At 40.9% G+C, this 17,343-nt stretch overlaps 1 protein-coding gene across 1 annotated transcript; it reads left to right on the top strand.

The window, feature by feature from the left end:
* Window positions 1–7,044: 7,044 nt before the first annotated feature.
* On the top strand, window positions 7,045–16,947 carry LOC109897478 (C2 calcium-dependent domain-containing protein 4C-like). The gene is made up of 2 exons (XM_020491968.2): window positions 7,045–7,153; window positions 11,785–16,947. Exon 2 carries the CDS (start codon window positions 11,831–11,833, stop codon window positions 13,067–13,069), a length of 1,239 nt encoding a protein of 412 aa, XP_020347557.1. The 5' UTR covers window positions 7,045–7,153; window positions 11,785–11,830; the 3' UTR covers window positions 13,070–16,947.
* Window positions 16,948–17,343: the final 396 nt, after the last annotated feature.

Here is a 17,343-nt window from a genome sequence, read left to right as displayed (position 1 = left end):
CATTGTGTGTCAGCATTTATTTATTACATTCTCTGCGTGTTCCCTTAGACACCATGGGGATGTATCCCTCAGGGATAACTGAGGTAAGACTGTTTTGCTTACTATTCTTATAGGCAGTGGCAGACTTACTATAGGCAGTAGTGGCAATTGCCTCAGGCCTCACATCATCAAGGGGCCTCATGAGCTGGGCAAAAAATAATTACATTATTTCTCCGCTTGATGCTCCCCCATGCTACAATCAGAGCGGGACTGAGAAAATAAAGATTTAATTTTAACAGAAAAATGACCCAAGCTAACACATTTCTTAAGTAAAAAGTCAGGTGCTGCTAATAATACTGCCATTGTTGCCAAGGCAGAGCACATGTATGTGTTGCCCATGTATCTGATGTTGTCTGTCCAAAAAAAGTATGTGAACACCTGCTCTTTGAACATTTCATTCCAAAATCATGGGCATTAATATGGAGTTGGTCCCACCTTTGCTGCTATAACAGCCTCCACTCTTCTGTGAAGGCTTTCCACTAGACGTTGGAACATTTCTGTAGGGACTTTCTTCCATTCAGCCACGAGCATTAGTGAGGTCAGGCACTGATGTTGGGCGATTAGGCCTGGCTCGCAGTCGGCGTTCCAATTCATCCCAAAGGTGTTCGATGGGGTTGAGGTCAGGGCTCTGTGCAGGCCAGTCAAGTTCTTCCACACCGATCTTAACAAATCATTTTTTCTGTATGGACTGTGATTTTTCCACAGGGACATTGTCATGCTGAAACAGGAAAGGTCCTTCCCCAAACTGTTGCCACAAAGTTGGAAGCACAGAATCGTCTAGAATGTAATTGTATGCTGTAGCGTTAAGATTTCCTTTCACTGTAACTAAGGGGTCTAGCCTGAACCATGAAAAACAGCCCCAGACCATTATTCCTCCTCCACCAAACTTTACAGACGGCACTATGCATTGGGGCAGGTAGCGTTCTCCTGGCATCTGCCAAAGCCAGGTTAGTCCGTTGAACTGACAGATGGTGAAGCATGATTCATCACTCCAGAGAATGCGTTTCGACTGCTCCAGAGTCCAATGGCGGCGTGCCACCGCTTGGCATTGCGCCTGGTGATCTTAGGCTTGTGTGTGGCTGCTCGGCCATGGAAACACATTTCATGAAGCTCCCGACAAACAGTTATTGTGCTGAAGTTGCTTCCAGAGGCAGTTTGGAACTTGCTAGTGAGTGTTGCAACCAAGGACAGATGATTTTTACGCGCTTCAGCAATAGGCCTTAGTGTTTTGTGAGCTTGTGTGGCTTACCATTTTGCGGTTGAGACATTATTGCTCCTAGACATTTCCACTTCACAATAACAGCACGTACAGTTGGCTGGGGCAGCTCTCACAGGGCAGAAATTTGATGAACTAACTTGTTCGAAAGGTGGAATCATATGACACTTGTGTGTGTCTGAAATAACCTAATCCACTAATTTAAAGGGTTGTCCACATACTTTTGGCGTATGATCCACTATTGCTAGAGATCCTCAGGAACAACCACACGAACGTGACAGAGGAAAGAAAGGTAAACTCACGATGTAATGGAATGATGCAAAATGTAAGGAAACTAACACTGAAGTCGGTGACAGTTATAAATGTACAGTATGTGGGTATAACTGACAGTGGCTACAGATTGCGTAATCAATGTCATTTCAATGAAATTACGTTGAACCAACGAGCAATACACGTTGAATTGACGTCTAAACCCAGTATGAAATTTACTCGGTAGGTTTGGCTCAGTTCCATCATATCCGCATGACTACAGAAGTCGAATGCTTGGGTCTCCACATTTCATCCCAAGTTATAAGGCCAGCATTTAATGAACTTCAATGTGGAAAAGGTGACATGTTGATCAGTGATATGTTGATCAGGCTGCTGAGGGGAGGACGGCTCATCACAATGGCTGGAACAGAGCGAATGGAAACCATGTTTGATGTATTTGGTACCATTACACTGATTCTGCTCCAGCCATTTACCACAAGCCTATTCTCCACAATTAAGGTACCATCAACCTCTTGTGATGTTGATATGCTTCAGTTTGCTGCCATATGACTGTTTTCACCTGTTCAGCAATCATAAGGTAAAATAGATCGAAAACTGTTTATTTATATATCCAAATGGCTTATTCATTTACCTAGCTCTTCTCAATATCTCTTCTCAATGTGTAGATTACAGTGCATGGAGAATGTTATTTCTACCGGGAAAAAATGTAGTAGATGTTCTACTTGGAACCAACAAGAAAAGTTGAAGATGAGATCCGTACCCTGCAGTTACCCTGAAAGATAGAGTGGTGGTGACCTATAGGATTTCTTGATGCTCTCATTAGCTAAGCTTTTCAAACATGCCTTCATGACGAAAATGGATGAGCGATAAACTAACATGGTTCTTCAAACAATAGCCTTGTAAGAAGAGAATGTATATTGGTTCTGTAAATAACTCTTATTAGGTTGGTGTTTTCATTCCTCAAGGGGGCAGCATTACATTACCTTTCCCTAGAATCTGGAGTAGATAACAGTGGGGAGTAGATAACTAGTGTCTGTTTACACATGGTTTCAATCTGCTGACCCAGTGAAACTGCTTTACATTCAACAGTAAATGTTACAGACAATTGACCTTAACTTTTCACCATAGTCATATCATAACTTGCCTAGTGAAATAAAGGTTCAATAATATACAAATATAAAATAATTGTTGTCAGGTGGTTCTCTTTCACTTAAAAAATAACTTCAGAACACACACACACACAGAGAGAGACATGAGTCACATGACTGACAGACAGACTTTTTGCATTTTGAAGTCTTAGAACCCCCTGGTGGAGATGCCCCATTTCACATCAATGTGTTTTTCATCTGCCACAATCCAATGAATCACAACTCTCTTTCCTCTGATGTCAGAGTAGCAAAGACACCAGCACCTGTGCCTCAGTATCACCATCACTTTGTACTTCAGACTATAGTTATCATGACCACTTTTTCTCAGCCTTAGCTCATCTTTGTCTTCTCAGATCACTCCTATTCCCCAGCGACACACTCTCCACCCTGCAGTGTCCCCCACTCACTCACCCACACCGGACCTGCGCTCTGCCCTGTATGTGACTGAGTGGTGGACGGAGGTCTGGTCCTTGTGAGTCATATGTTCTCACCTCTCAATGGCTGACTGCAACAGAGCTCCATATGAGAGGCCCTGAATCACAGCTCTATACCATAGTCCGGCTGTTAGACTGGAGGGAGAAGAGTAGGGCTTGGTGGGTGGTGGTCCGTGTGTCACTCCTTTCCTCATATGAAATGAACTGTCACAGATTGGAGAGGTGAAAAGTGCTCCTTCCATATGGTGTTTCTGTGTGTGTTAATTATATAAGTCTGACGTGTGTGTACATGTGCCTGTGTGTTGTGGGTGGCAGGGGGAAACGTCTTGCCTTACTGTATGTCGGGATATGCAAAGCTTGTTCTCAAAGGCAATTCATGGGGATGGGGAAGAGAGAGAGATATGGTAACAACAATAAAAATCACTGTGTGACGTGTAAAATCACTGTGTGACGTGTAATGCCTCTGTTGACTCCCCAGCCGTTGTGTCCGTCTGTGAGGGTGAATGGAGCCGTCCTCTATGCAGCACACAAACTTTAACAACAAGTGCTGTGCTTCGGCAAAATTAATTATGCGAGAAATGTCGGTGGAAACGATATATACATATAACCATCAATTCGAAGTAAACTTGGGAGTCACGCGATGACATGTTACGTGGTCCTCCCACTACGACTCGTTGGGAAAACATGCGTTCTTTTAGGCTACAGATGAAAATACAGTATGAGTGCTGTTTGGCTAGAGCGCATAATATCAGTGTCACACACTATATAACGCAACTGTTTTTTGTGAGAAAGCCATCAGTTGAGTTGGGGAAAAAAATATTTAACGTGTATTGGTAATTTAAACGCAAAAATATACAGTATTTTCTGTACCCTACGTCATCACGCACAGCCTTTTATTTGCAACAAGTCAATTTGATGGAAACATCTCTGGTTGGAAAATGTGCATATTGTTTTGATGTGGATTTTAGAATATTTACATGAAAATCAGATTGCTGTACACAAGACTGTGATCATCTCAAGGACCTTAAACGGTGTTTTACCAAGTGACTGGGTAAGAGTTCTGCAATCCATAATAAATTAACTGGGTTATGTCATAAAAAATTACACTGGCAGTGGACTGTAACGGCTTGACATGGTTGCAGCAAAGCATACAATGATAGTCGAAAGCTAAGATGTTTGTCATCCAATATACTCTAAAAGTTAGGGGTTCAACAGGGGTTCTCCTACGATCCTCAAAGTTCTTTGAAGAACCATAGGGTTCTTGGCACTGAAATCCGCCCCCAAAAGGTTCTTCCAAGAACCCCATAGGAGGTGGGGTTCATCGAGGAAAATCCTTAGTTGGTGGGGGTTCTTGCAGGAACCTGACTGCCCAACTGAAAAATTTGGATTTGAATTTGAAAGGATAGCAGGTGCAGGCACTTAACTGAAAAATGTAAAGATCTCCTCAATGTAAGGTAAGGTTTGTCCCTTGTATGATCAAAATGTATATTGTTGTCTGATGATACTATCTATCTTTTCATATTTGTGCAAATCTTTCTATGACAGAAAATGGACACCATTCAATGGATATCAATCAACAAAGTGGTAACAATATATAGGCTATAAGAATATGTTGAAGGTTATCTGTATTGGGTGCAGATGACTCATTTTTGTGTCTGTCTGCAGGTATACAGACGAGAACGCATACAAAGGTACAGTATGTCAATTGGTATTGGTATGTTATGCAGATCACATTTACCATCCTCCTTCCTTACCTCTTCAATGAATATCCCATAGGCCTCTACATTATGGACAAGGTATGTGTATGAAAACCATTATCAAAACAGTTTTTTTTTTCATTCACATTTACCACAAAAACCAAGGTATGAATACTGTTGTGTGCATGTTTTGTTAATCATCAGTATAATTAATTTTTTTTTGATTCACAGACTTTACCCTCCCGACATCTCTGAATATAACAGAAAACCTATTTGATCACCATGCACTGAAAAATTATTCTGGCTATGGATACAGAGAACATCAACACATTAGCATCAACATGCCAGAGGATATACCCATTGGACTTGGGGCTCTGTTGGCAGTTTACCTCGTATTTAGATTTTTTAATTCTGCTTTGCCACTAAAATCATAAACACTGACAACTAAAATATTGTTATTGTTATTTTTATGCATATTATTATTATTCATAATAATACTTGGTATTGGTATGTTACGCAGATCATAATAATAATAGTAGGGGAGGGGGTAGTTCAGATATTAGCCCCAAAAGGTTCTTTGAGGATCCATTAAAAGGGGTCATTTGAAGAACTGTGGGGTTCCCCCACAGTTTCAATTTGAAAACCCCTGAAGGATCCTCCAGGAACCTTTTATTTTTAGAGTGTACATGTGTTTACCTCTTCAGAACAGGTTGAGTCATGAAGTGTCAGAGTTAAGACTTTTTGTCATAAGGCCAGTCTACCTACCTAAAGCCTTAAGTTCTGTCTCTTCAGTGTCTCTGTTAAAGCGTCAGGTGTGTTATGGTTAAAGAGACTGACAATTCCAATTAAAGTCTAATCCAATTGTTAATTTACTGTAGGGCCTCCTGTTTGTGTGTAAGCACCCAATTCAATTAGGTGCAGGACAGATAAAGGGCATCGTCTGCCCCAGGAGCAATGAGGTGCCTGTAGGTTTCCATAGGTGTCTGTGTGTCTGGCTATACCTCTCACAAACAGGTAAGGAAGAATAGAAGCAATGGTTATATTTTGGGAGAATAAATTACATGCTGATGAAATGTTCATTGTATTTCACAACACAATTCATGGGCCACAGAGTGGCACCTCTGACAGTTGCGAGGCCTTTTCAGAAAATAAACTGACAACTAAGTGAAAAATGTGAAAAATGCAATAGAAAAGGTCAAACTGAAATGTTTATGAAAAGTGTCTGTAGCAGCAAGTCACTAATATTTTGGTCAGGATATTGTGCTGCGCTCAAACCTAGATTCTTTGATAAAGCAATTTGTGGTCCTATGTGCCTTCACCATCATCCACCTGATCTTTTCTAAAGAGTCTTCTTCCTCCCATTTTTAGACACAGAAAATCTATTTGTTGCTGAAGCAAGGTTTCCAGGGAAACAGATGGGTTGATCTAAACCTGAAGAAGGACCAAACATCTGTAAATTAAATCATACAGCCAGCTGCACTGGGATATGCTCCACTGAGTTCATGTTCTGCTGCTGTAGGTATACAGTAGCCTATATCCCAATAAATGTCTAAACATATTTGGCAATGTCAAATCATGTTCCATTGAGAGTTCCAATATGTGAAACAGCACTTGCCCAATGTCTGGAACTCTAAATCACTGGAAATGTCTGCATTATACAGAAAGTGAAAAACAGATCGAAAAAACTGTAAGATGGGAGCCACATGTTAACCATTTTGTCATTTTGCTGTATGTTTTTCCTTCTCTTTTCCACCGGTGTATCATATTTTTATTTTAAAGCCTATATGGTTTTGACTGATGCTGGAAATTGGTGCAAACTATTTGATGTTGCAGTGTATCTGATATAGATTGTTGTTGTTTTAATTGTATTTGTCTCCATCAAATAAATTAATGGTCACTCTTCACACTAACTACATAGGGTAATTACTCATGAGGGATGATCAACTGGTCAATTATTGATGCCACTTTCTGCATGATGCGATCTAAACACAACAAGAACAACTTAATACGTTTATACTCCTGTCTAAACTTGTGTGCTCAAAGCCTGTTGATTCCTTCATATATATCATGTAAACACGTCCTGTAAGAGTGTATCTTCTGACTAATTCATGAGCTTCAGTGATTGTGACTGGCTCTCTTGAGGATGTCATCATTTTCTCTTATTGGTCGGCACCCAACATCGCCCGGGAGAGTGTATAAAAAGCATCATATTATTCCATCTAGCGCAAGTCGATCTCTAGGGTGCGGAGGAGACTATATAGTTCTGCAAACAGTGCGCGATCCAGAGGAGGCGGGAGAAAACACCTGTTACGGAAGAATCAATTCGACAAAGCAGCCTCCACGTCTTCAGTAAGTTTATTAAGCTGAATTCAACCGGTGTCTAAAATTGAATATTTGTCTCACTCAAGAGCGCATAATGAAATATATTTCGGCACCGAGAGCATATAAACTTCAAATTTTCACTTGTTGCACTTTATTTCCGCGTTAAGCATAGGCTAATGTGAACTACTACATTATTTACTTTGTAAATAACACATTGACTTTCTTCCAGTGCACCACGTTTTGCTAAAATCTAAGGAGAACCGTCTTGATTCTCTATAAAGGTAGAGTTATTATAAATTCAAGCTTGTGCAAATTCATCACAGACCAGACCTTTAGCCTATAATTTTGTCCTATCTTCTAGTTAATATGCACAACATGTCAGTTAAATGTAACTTAACGGAATACAATACAATACAATAGAATACCATGACTGTTAATAAAGTGGATTTCAATGTGCTTATAAAGGGTGTTTATTGTTACGTAAATTTTTAAAACGAACCAAATCAAACCTCAACCAACTTAACAGTGGTTCTAAGATGAATAAATGTAATCGATTGAAAAATTTATGGGTGAAGGCTACATGTGTTATTCTGACTAATGCAGCAGTCTTTATTATTCCACAGGAGCAATATGCTGTGCAGCATGTTGACATATACTCACTGCTACCTAGACAACATGTATGAATGTACTACTGTATGAGTACAAATAAAAGTGTTTTCTTAGCCTTTGTAAATAAAGCATGTGCTAACATTGCATGTATTCTTTCAGGGATGCAAACTAGTCACCTTTCGGTGAAATTCGGCGTTTTGAATCCAAAATAGGTGACCTGCGTGATTCGTGTAACCGACAAATTACTGTCGTTTGGAAAGTTTGAGGTGAGGGAGAAAGTTTGGTGGAACAGGTATTAGCATTGTTAAGTATCTTGCTAGCTGGCTTGAATTCTCCGTTAGCTAGCCAGAGAAATGTTGAGCAACATTAACCAATTTATCTGATCAAATAATTGAGTTCATGGTGTGAAAATTAGCTTGCTAATAACGTAGACAGCTAGCTAACTTTACAACATCAAATTAGCTAACATTACTAACCTAACCAATTGTATATAGTATTAACTGGTATACGAAACCTTGCCGATGTTGTTCCGAAAATCTCCCCCTGCCTGTTCTATAGAAAGTATTTGACTCTATAGAAAGTATTTGACTCTAGCCACAAAATTAAGGAAATTAGAAGGGGAGGGGGGGAGTAACATTTAGGGAAGCAATAAATATTTCAGAACAACTACTAGTTGAATAAGACATGTAGAAATGACGAATTTTGGCAAAGATATTTATTTAGACTAATACACTTGAAACAAATAACCAAACCGAAACTGCAGACAATACTTGCCCCCCCCCCCCCCCGCGATCAAACCGACATAAAATATAAAATGAAACGCAGCCTAACGTGATGAGAAATCTCAACTAGCAAGCAAGTTGCAGCAATGAAGAATTGAGTACGTGCGCGTTCACACGAAGGGGGAGGGGGATTCGGGCAGGGGGGAGATTTTCGGCACAACACTGTTCCTCAAGTTATAACGCGTTAGTTGCTTACTGGACCCTGGAAATCTGTGTGAAATGTTAACGAACTAACCACTATCTGTTAACTAATGTTTCCCTTTACAGTATGTGGTTCATTTTCAGATTGAGAGAATTAGGTGAAAATTAGGCGTTGCTTGTTAAGCAAGTGGAGCTGGAGCTGGGCCTGGTTTAAACTGGATGCCACTATAGATGTGAAAAGAAAACCACACACTTTCCCTCTTTCTCGCTTTTGCTGGCACATTGTAGAACAGATGTCCACAGGCATAAAGTGTACAATGTAATAATGTGCAGTGTACTCCGAAGATATTGTTTTTGTTGTGTTGAACTTGACAGTAGCACGTGTGTGTGTGTGTTTGAGTGAGGGGGGATTATATATTGTTTTACTCAGTGAACGTTATTTTTGCGCACATGTAGCTTTGTGCACTTGATCGCTGTCTATAGTGGCCACTATAATAGAGTAAAAATAGAATGCCTGTTTGTTTCATTCTACTTTAAGATGTTTTTTCCCAAGTGTGTGGTTTTTTCCCGTTTATGTGTGTGGTCACAAGCGTTTTATTAAAAAGGTTGTCATGGATAACTGCAATATTAGGGTATTGTTTTTTTCTCAAGACTTGAGTGTCATTTGCAGTGAAGTCTAGGCAACAAATAACATTGGATTGCTTTCTTTACATTTTTTAGCTGTAAGTTAGGTTCACATGAACCACTTTATTTTACACACAGACTGATCATGTATATCATATTCTTGGTTGTTTAATTAGTTAAAACCTGCATTTCCCCCTAGCAGGGATTTTTTCCATGTTTCAGTGAAGAGCCCTCACCAGTTTGCATCCCTGATTCTTTACATACAGTTGAAGTCGGAAGTTTACATACACCTTAGCCATATACATTTAAACTCAGGTTTTCACAATTCCTGACATTTAATCCTAGTAAAAATGCCCTGTTTTAGGTCAGTTAGGATCACCACTTTATTTTAAGAATGTGAAATGTCAGAACAATAGTAGAGAATTATTTATTTCAGCTTTCATTTCTTTCGCCACATTCCCAGTGGGTCAGAAGTTTACATACACTCAATTAGTATTTGGTAGCATTGCCTTTAAATTGTTTAACTAGGATCAAATGTTTTATTTGGTAGCATTGCCTTTAAATTGTTTAACTTGGATCAAACGTTTTGGGTAGCCTTCCACAAGCTTCCCACAATAAATTGGGTGAATTTTGGCCCATTCCTCCTCACAGAACTGGTGTAAATGAGTCAGGTTTGTAGGCCTCCTTGCTCGCACACGCTTTTTCAGTTCTGCCCACAAATGTTCTATAGGTTGAAGTCAGGGCTTTGTGATGGCCACTCCAATACCTTGACTTTGTTGTCCTTAAGCCATTTTGCCGTAACTTTGGAAGTATACTTGGGGTAATTGCCCATTTGGAAGACCCATTTGTGACCAAGCTTTAACTTCCTGTCTGAGGTCTTGAGATGTTTCTTCAATAAACACATAATTTTCCATCCTCATGATGCCATCTATTTTGCGAAGTGCACTAGTCCCTCCTGCAGCAAAGCACCCCCACAACATGATGCTGCCACCCCTGTCCTTCACGGTTGGGATGGTGTTCTTTGGCTTGCAAGCCTCCCCCTTTTTCCTCCAAGCAGAACGATGGTCACCTTGACTAAACAGTTCTATATTTCTTTCATCAGACCAGAGGACATTTCTCCAAAAAGTACGATCTTTGTCCCCATTTACAGTTGCAAACCGTAGTCTGGCTTTTTTTTTTGTGGTTTTGGAGCAGTGGCTTCTTCCTTATTGAGTGGACTTTCAGGTTATGTCGATATAGGACTTGTTTTACTGTGGATATAGATACTTTTGTAACTGTTTCCTCCAGCATCTTCACAGGGTCCTTTGCTGTTGTTCTGGGATTCATTTGCACTTTTTGCACCAAAGTACGTTCATCTCTAGAAGACAGAACGCATCTCCTTTCTGAGCAGTATAATGGTTGCGTAGTCCCATGGTGTTTATACTTGCATACTATTGTTTGTACAGATGAACGTGGTACCTTCAGGCGTTTGGAAATTGCTCCCAAGGATGAACCAGACTTGTGGAGGGCCACAATTTTTTTTCTGAGGTCTTGGCTGATTTGTTTTGATTTTCCCATGATGTCAAGCAAAGAGGCACTGAGTTTGAAGGTAGGCCTTGAAATACATCCAGAGGTACACCTCCAATTGACTCAAATGATGTCAATTAGCCAATCAGAAGCTTCTATAGCCATGACATCATTTTCTGGAATTTTCCAAGCTGTTTAAAGGCACAGTCAACATAGTGTAAGTAAACTTCTGACCCACTGGAATTGTGATACAGTGAATTATAAGTGAAATAATCTGTCTGTAAACAATTGTTGGAAAAATGACTTGTGTCATGCACAAAGTAGATGTCTGAACCGACTTGCCAAAACTATAGTTTGTTAACAAGAAATTTGTGGAGTGGTTGAAAAATGAGTTTTAATGACTCCAACCTAAGTGTATTTAAACTTCTGACTTCAACTGTACCTCTTATTTAGGCTGCAAATTGTTTTATTTATTCAACACCTCTATAATTAAGCAATAAGGCACGAGGGGGTGTGATATATGGCCGATATACCACAGCTAAGGGCTGTTCTTATGTACGACACAATGCAGAGTGCTAGGTCACAGTCCATAGCCATGGTATATTGGCCTTATATCACAAACCCCGAGGTGCCTTATTGCTATTATAAACTGGTTACCAAAGTAATTAGAGCAGTAAAAATAAACGTTTTGTCTTACCCGTGGTATACTGTCTGATATACCACAGCTTTCATCCAATTAGCATTCAGGGCTGGAACCACACAGTAGTGCCTAAGAACAGCCCTTAGCCGTGGTATATTGGCCATATACCACACCCCATCAGGCCTTATTGCTTAAGTATACACTTGACACATTGGGGTCAATTTCATTGATTTCATCATTTTTAGATTCAGTTAACTATTTCTTACACAGATATAGCAACAGTTGCAATGTGATTTACTCAGTGTGTTAATTCATGTATTTCATAACTGCTGCCATGTTTGTGCTTTTGCCTCCAGACAGAGAAACACCCTTGTATCCCACCTGGTGAAGCCCAGTGGGATAATGTGGGTTCTGGACAAGATCCGTGGGTCGGTAGAGACCACTGTTCTCCGGCGGGGGGAGAATGGGGTCAAGGACAGCAATACTCCAGTCTACAGCAACGTTCTCACCCCTGATAAGATCCCTGACTTTTTCATTCCCCCCAAGCTGGTCTGCTGCCCCCCAGAGCCTGAGACCCTGGACGTCGTCAAGCCGAAGGAGGGGCTGCGGCCCTCGGCCTCTGAGCAGACCATTGGCAGTAAGAAAATCAGCAGCCCTCGCAGCCCGCGTCTGGTTGCCAAGCTAGCTGGGGACACCAAGAACCTGTTGAGGGCCGCCAACCGTCACATTATCCAGATAGAGAGCGCTGATGACATGGTGGCAGGGGACACCAATGCTGACCCTCAGTCTCAGACCGCTATGTCACTGCCCTACGTCCCCAAGACCCAGACTTCCTATGGTTTTGCCACTTTGATGGAGAGCCCCCACACCCGCCGCAAGGAGTCCCTTTTCCACTGTGACCAGACCAGCCCCCTGACCTCCCCCAACTCCCAGAGGAAGGGGAAGAGCAGTGTTAGCGAATGCAACCACCTCAACCCCCCTGACTTCAACGCCTCTCACAACCCATACCGCTACTTTAGTGGAGGGGAGAGTGATACCTGTTCCTCGGCTGAGTCCTCTCCCTTCAACTCCCCACTTCTCTCCCGCTCTGCCTCGCTGCTCAAAGTCTTCACCCACGAGACACAGGCAAAGGTGGTGAAAGCCAAGAGGACGTTTGCCCGCCACAGCTCCTTGTCCACAGACGAGTGCAGCTCAACCGAGCCCAGTCCCAATGTGCTGCGGCGGCTCCACTCCTCTTCACTCCATGGCGGTGGGCCGTCGGACCGGGAGCACACCGTCAACCTACACAAGGGCGGCAGGGTGAGGCTCAGCGCCGACTACGATGCTGGCACGGCCCGCCTGCGCATTCGCATTCTGGCTGCCGAAGAGCTCTACGACAAGATGTACGACATTAAGAGCATCAACTGCTGCGTGTCACTGTACCTCAACCCTGGCAAGCTGCAGAAACAGCGGAGCACTATCATCAAGAACAGCCGAAATCCTGTGTTCAACGAGGACTTCTTCTTTGACTCTGTGACCTCAGTGCAGGTGAAGAACCTAGCAGTGAAGATCAAGGTGGTGAATAAGGGCACCAGCCTGAAGAGAGACACTCTGCTGGGGGAGAGAGAGATCCCTCTGGGGAAGCTGCTCCATGTCCCCTAGGTCTGTCCTGACGATGCAGAATGGTACTCTGACTAACACAGAATGAGACCATGAATGATGATGTGCGTGAAAAAAGATATATAACTGGGGTTAGATGTTTGCTTGATCTCCCCTGTATTCACATAGAACTGTCTGAAAGGAAGTCAATGCCTGGTCTGGTCTAGCAGTTTGTCTCTTAGCTGGTCACCTCCTCAACCTTCTATTTCCTGAACCTGAAGCCCTGCACAGCCCAACTTGTAAATCATGTGGTGGACAATCGAATATGGCACAGATCAAAAAACACCTGCTTGTTTGAGGGACTCACTTTTTGTACTCTCTTGATCTCGACGTTGAATGTCGCATGGTTGCAATTACATGTGACTCAGACAATACAGGATGCGAGTCTCTATGATTCAGTTTTTATTCAGCACTACAATGCTTTTATGGATCAGGGCGTCTTTGATGTTGCCACTATAACTTGATGTGCAAATTATCCTTTGATCCTGATTGTTGTTGCGATCCACAGTAGCCTACTACCGGAAGGAAGGCCAGTCTGTTATGTGACCACAATGTCCAAAACCTGGAGAATAGAGATCAGACGTCACCGTCTGCTTCCCTAGCGCTTGGTATGAATATGTAAATGCAGTGATATGTTAGCAGTTTGTACTTCAGTTTCATAACACCCACAAGCCTTACCAAGAGTGATAGATAGACAGAAAGAGAGAGTGACAGAGGGAGGGAGGGTGTATGCATTACATTTTAAAGAGTGTGACATTATTCAAAGGTGTTGAACATAATTTTATACATAGATGTTGTATTTGTATAAGACATATGCTTCAGTATGATGTATACTGCATGACCAAAAGTATATGGACACCTACTTGTCAAACATCTCATTCCAAAATCATGGGCATTAATATGGAGTTGGTCCCCCCCCCCTTTGCTGCTATAACAGCCTCCACTCTTCTGGTAAGGCTTTCCACTAGATGTTGGAACATTCCTGCTGGGATTTGCTTCCATTCAGCCATTAGTGAGGTTGGGCACTGATGTTGGGCGATTAGGCCTGGCTCGCAGTTGGCGTTCCAATTCATCCCAAAGCTGTTCGATGGGGTTGAGGTCAGTGCTCTGTGCAGGCCAGTCAAGTTCTTCCACACTGATCTCAACAAACCATTTCTGTATGGACCTCGCTTTGTGCATGTGGGTATTGTGATGCTGAAACAGGAAAGGGCCTTCCCCAAACTGTTGCTGCAAACATGGAAGCGCAGAATCATCTACAATGTAATTGTATGCTGTAGCATTACAATTTCCTTTGACTGGAACTAAGGGGCCTAGCCCAAACAATAAAAAACAGCCCCAGACCATTATTCCTCCTCCACCAATCTTTACAGTTGGCACTATGCATTGGGGCAGGTAGCGTTCACTGAAAAGTCACTGAGCTCTCAGTGAGTTCTCATGCTACTGCCAATGTTTGGCTATGGAGATTGCATGGTGGTATGCTTGATTTTATACACGTCAGCAACGGATGTGGCTGAAATAGCCGAATCCACTAATTTGAAGGGGTGTCCACATACTTTTACAACATTATGATTTTGTAAATGATGTACTGCTGGAGAGTGAATGATTAGCAGCCCTCTGACCCTGAAAACCTTATAATTTGCTGACTTCATTATTATGATGGTGTTTTCCACTCCTGGCAGTGTAGACAAGCCACTAGGCCAGAGGACTGAGAAAGGAAAAACATTTACAAGAAAAAATATTTACAATAAACATGATTTGACATGAAGGATAGCCTTCTACTCTCTGCATGTGCTCTGCTGTCCTTTAAAATGAATTACAATACATCTGATCTGATTGCAATTTCAAGAAGGAGACAGAGGAAAGAAGCAGAGGTTGTTTCTGCAGATGGTTAAAGGGTCACCACACACATTCATCTTTGAGATATGGAGTCATTTAATCATGTCAAACATGACTATTTTACAGAAAATAGCCATTGTTTTTGTGAGTTACATTCCCTGTCATGTTTTAACCTAGACTATACAATAGAGCTCTCTACAATACCATTGCTTTTCTCCATGCTTATACTTTATATAACTTTGTTTGGTTCTAACTGAGGATTTTGTTATTGTGGAAAATCTGTAATCTGCTACGATACTATTAAATGATTCATCTGTGTGTGCTCAATGCTCATGCTATGCCTGCTGTACATGGGTGTGTGCTCACTGAGTTGTAACCAATCCCTTCTTTGGCTTACTAAATCCCTTCTTTGGCATGACTAAAAAGCTAAAATATTGTCAGTAGATTTTATAATACTTCTTTGTAGTAGGCAGGGTCAAAATGTAGCCTAAGTGCTTTTATGATGAAAATGTAATTAAATCAAAAAGTGAGTAGTGTATTTTGGGGATTGCCAACTATTTTTGTAATTGATTGTCTTTTCTTGTTTCTCATCTACAGATGTAGGATTTTAATTTGAGCCAGTTTTCTACAGCAGTAAAATAATCCTGTGGCAGCAGGAAATGTGAATTATTATGTGGATTATAATTAATGGACATTGTTGTGGGCTTTGATACATTTTCCGCATATCAAGTCAGAATTTTCCAAGTGGTAATTGCAATCTTTAGAATCCTTTTTAAAACTCAAATACACGACAAGTTTGCATTTCCTACTGTGCAGAAAAATTCTCAGCAACAAAAGTGTTATCAAATTAAGATCTTACATCTGTATTTAAAAAAGACAGCCCAATGTACATTTGAACTAGGAATAATTCTCCTGAGAAATGAAAACTGTACTGGAAGCTATCTCACTCAACAGATTAGATACGTAATTAAAACATGTAAAAAAGATCAGCAATATTTTCAAATGGATTCAATTAACTTTCTCCTCATGACTGTGTTTTCAATTATGCTATGATTTGAAGTGCTTTAAATACTGTAGGCCAGATCTCCTTGCTGATTATCTTCTATACCAACCACAGGGTTAATTATCCTGGTTGAATACACTGTAAATATATCTATCTTACTAACTAGGCTGCTTATGATGCCCAGGTGTGTTGTTTTGTGGGATGCCAGTGGGAGGGCTTACTGTCAGCTAAATAATGGATAAATATATGTTTTATACATGCAGTCATGTATCAAATGAATACAGTGATTTTAGATCTGAGCACCTGATTTCTAACAGTGGAGGAATACCCACTATCCTCTAAGATGTGTGTTTTTCTCTGTTTGTTATGGGGAAGCCCAACACCTCTATTGGGGGTGCAGAAAACCTGCAGATGTATAATGTATATAGCCACTTTAAATGGGTTTGCCATCATAGTATGGACTTGCTTTTTAGAATTAGACCTCTGCTTGATGCATTAGATACACAGTTAGCCAACGATTGCCAACCTTGATTTAAGTCTCTGAGGGATTTCCAGAACGAACTTTACAATTAGCTAGCTGTTGGTGTTCGGAAATCATTCCTCGTTATTCTGTGCTAAATGGCTATTTAATTACACAAGCTAAAAAGGTGTGACTGTCAATTTTTTTTTAAATTAAACTCGGGAGACAGCTTATGCGAAATAATGAAAGTGGGGAGGATATTTATTTCAGTGATCTAATTTCTGCAGTGGAGAGAAGATGTTTAATATGCTGAACTTGTTCTGTTTCTCAAGAAAATGAAACAAGTGCCAATCCGTCATACTTGATGCCAAATTCTTTAATTGTTATCTCAAGGTGTTAGATAAATGATGGATGCTAGTTAGTTTCTATCTACTGTATTGTTATTGTTGGTGTGAGTACTTATGTATTTTATACTATGATGTCATTAGTAATGGACACCTGTGGGTTTTCCTGACTGTTCCTCAAACTGTGTTGATATAGGCCTATGTATGACTATGAAATGCCTTGATTAAAAGCAAATATATTGTAGATTCTTCATGTCATCATTACTACTTTGTTGACATAATGACATTATACAAATCAGTGCTATAGCAGTGACCTCACATTATGTTAATCATCAGATCTGATACAACAGTGATTCTCATATTAGGGCTCTATTCAATTGGTATTGCGAAATTCAGCTTTACAGTGTGATTGAAAGTTAAAGGCAATGTTCCCGTGTTAGCGGAGACTGCGTTCACGGTAAACGCTGCTTATGTCGGCTCAATCGGAAATTACCTTGCCATTCCTAGCGTGCAATCTATAACGATTCAGTGATACTGATTGAATAGAGCCCTTAGTGTGCTAGTCAGAATAAGAGTTCAGAGAATACATTACTAATAATGATTTTAGAGTCCCAAAGGCACATGGCTCCATTAT

This window comes from Oncorhynchus kisutch, linkage group LG10, assembly GCF_002021735.2.
Source record: "Oncorhynchus kisutch isolate 150728-3 linkage group LG10, Okis_V2, whole genome shotgun sequence".
Classification (NCBI taxonomy): Eukaryota; Metazoa; Chordata; class Actinopteri; order Salmoniformes; family Salmonidae; genus Oncorhynchus; species Oncorhynchus kisutch.
This window is presented reverse-complemented; position numbering and strand designations above follow the sequence as displayed.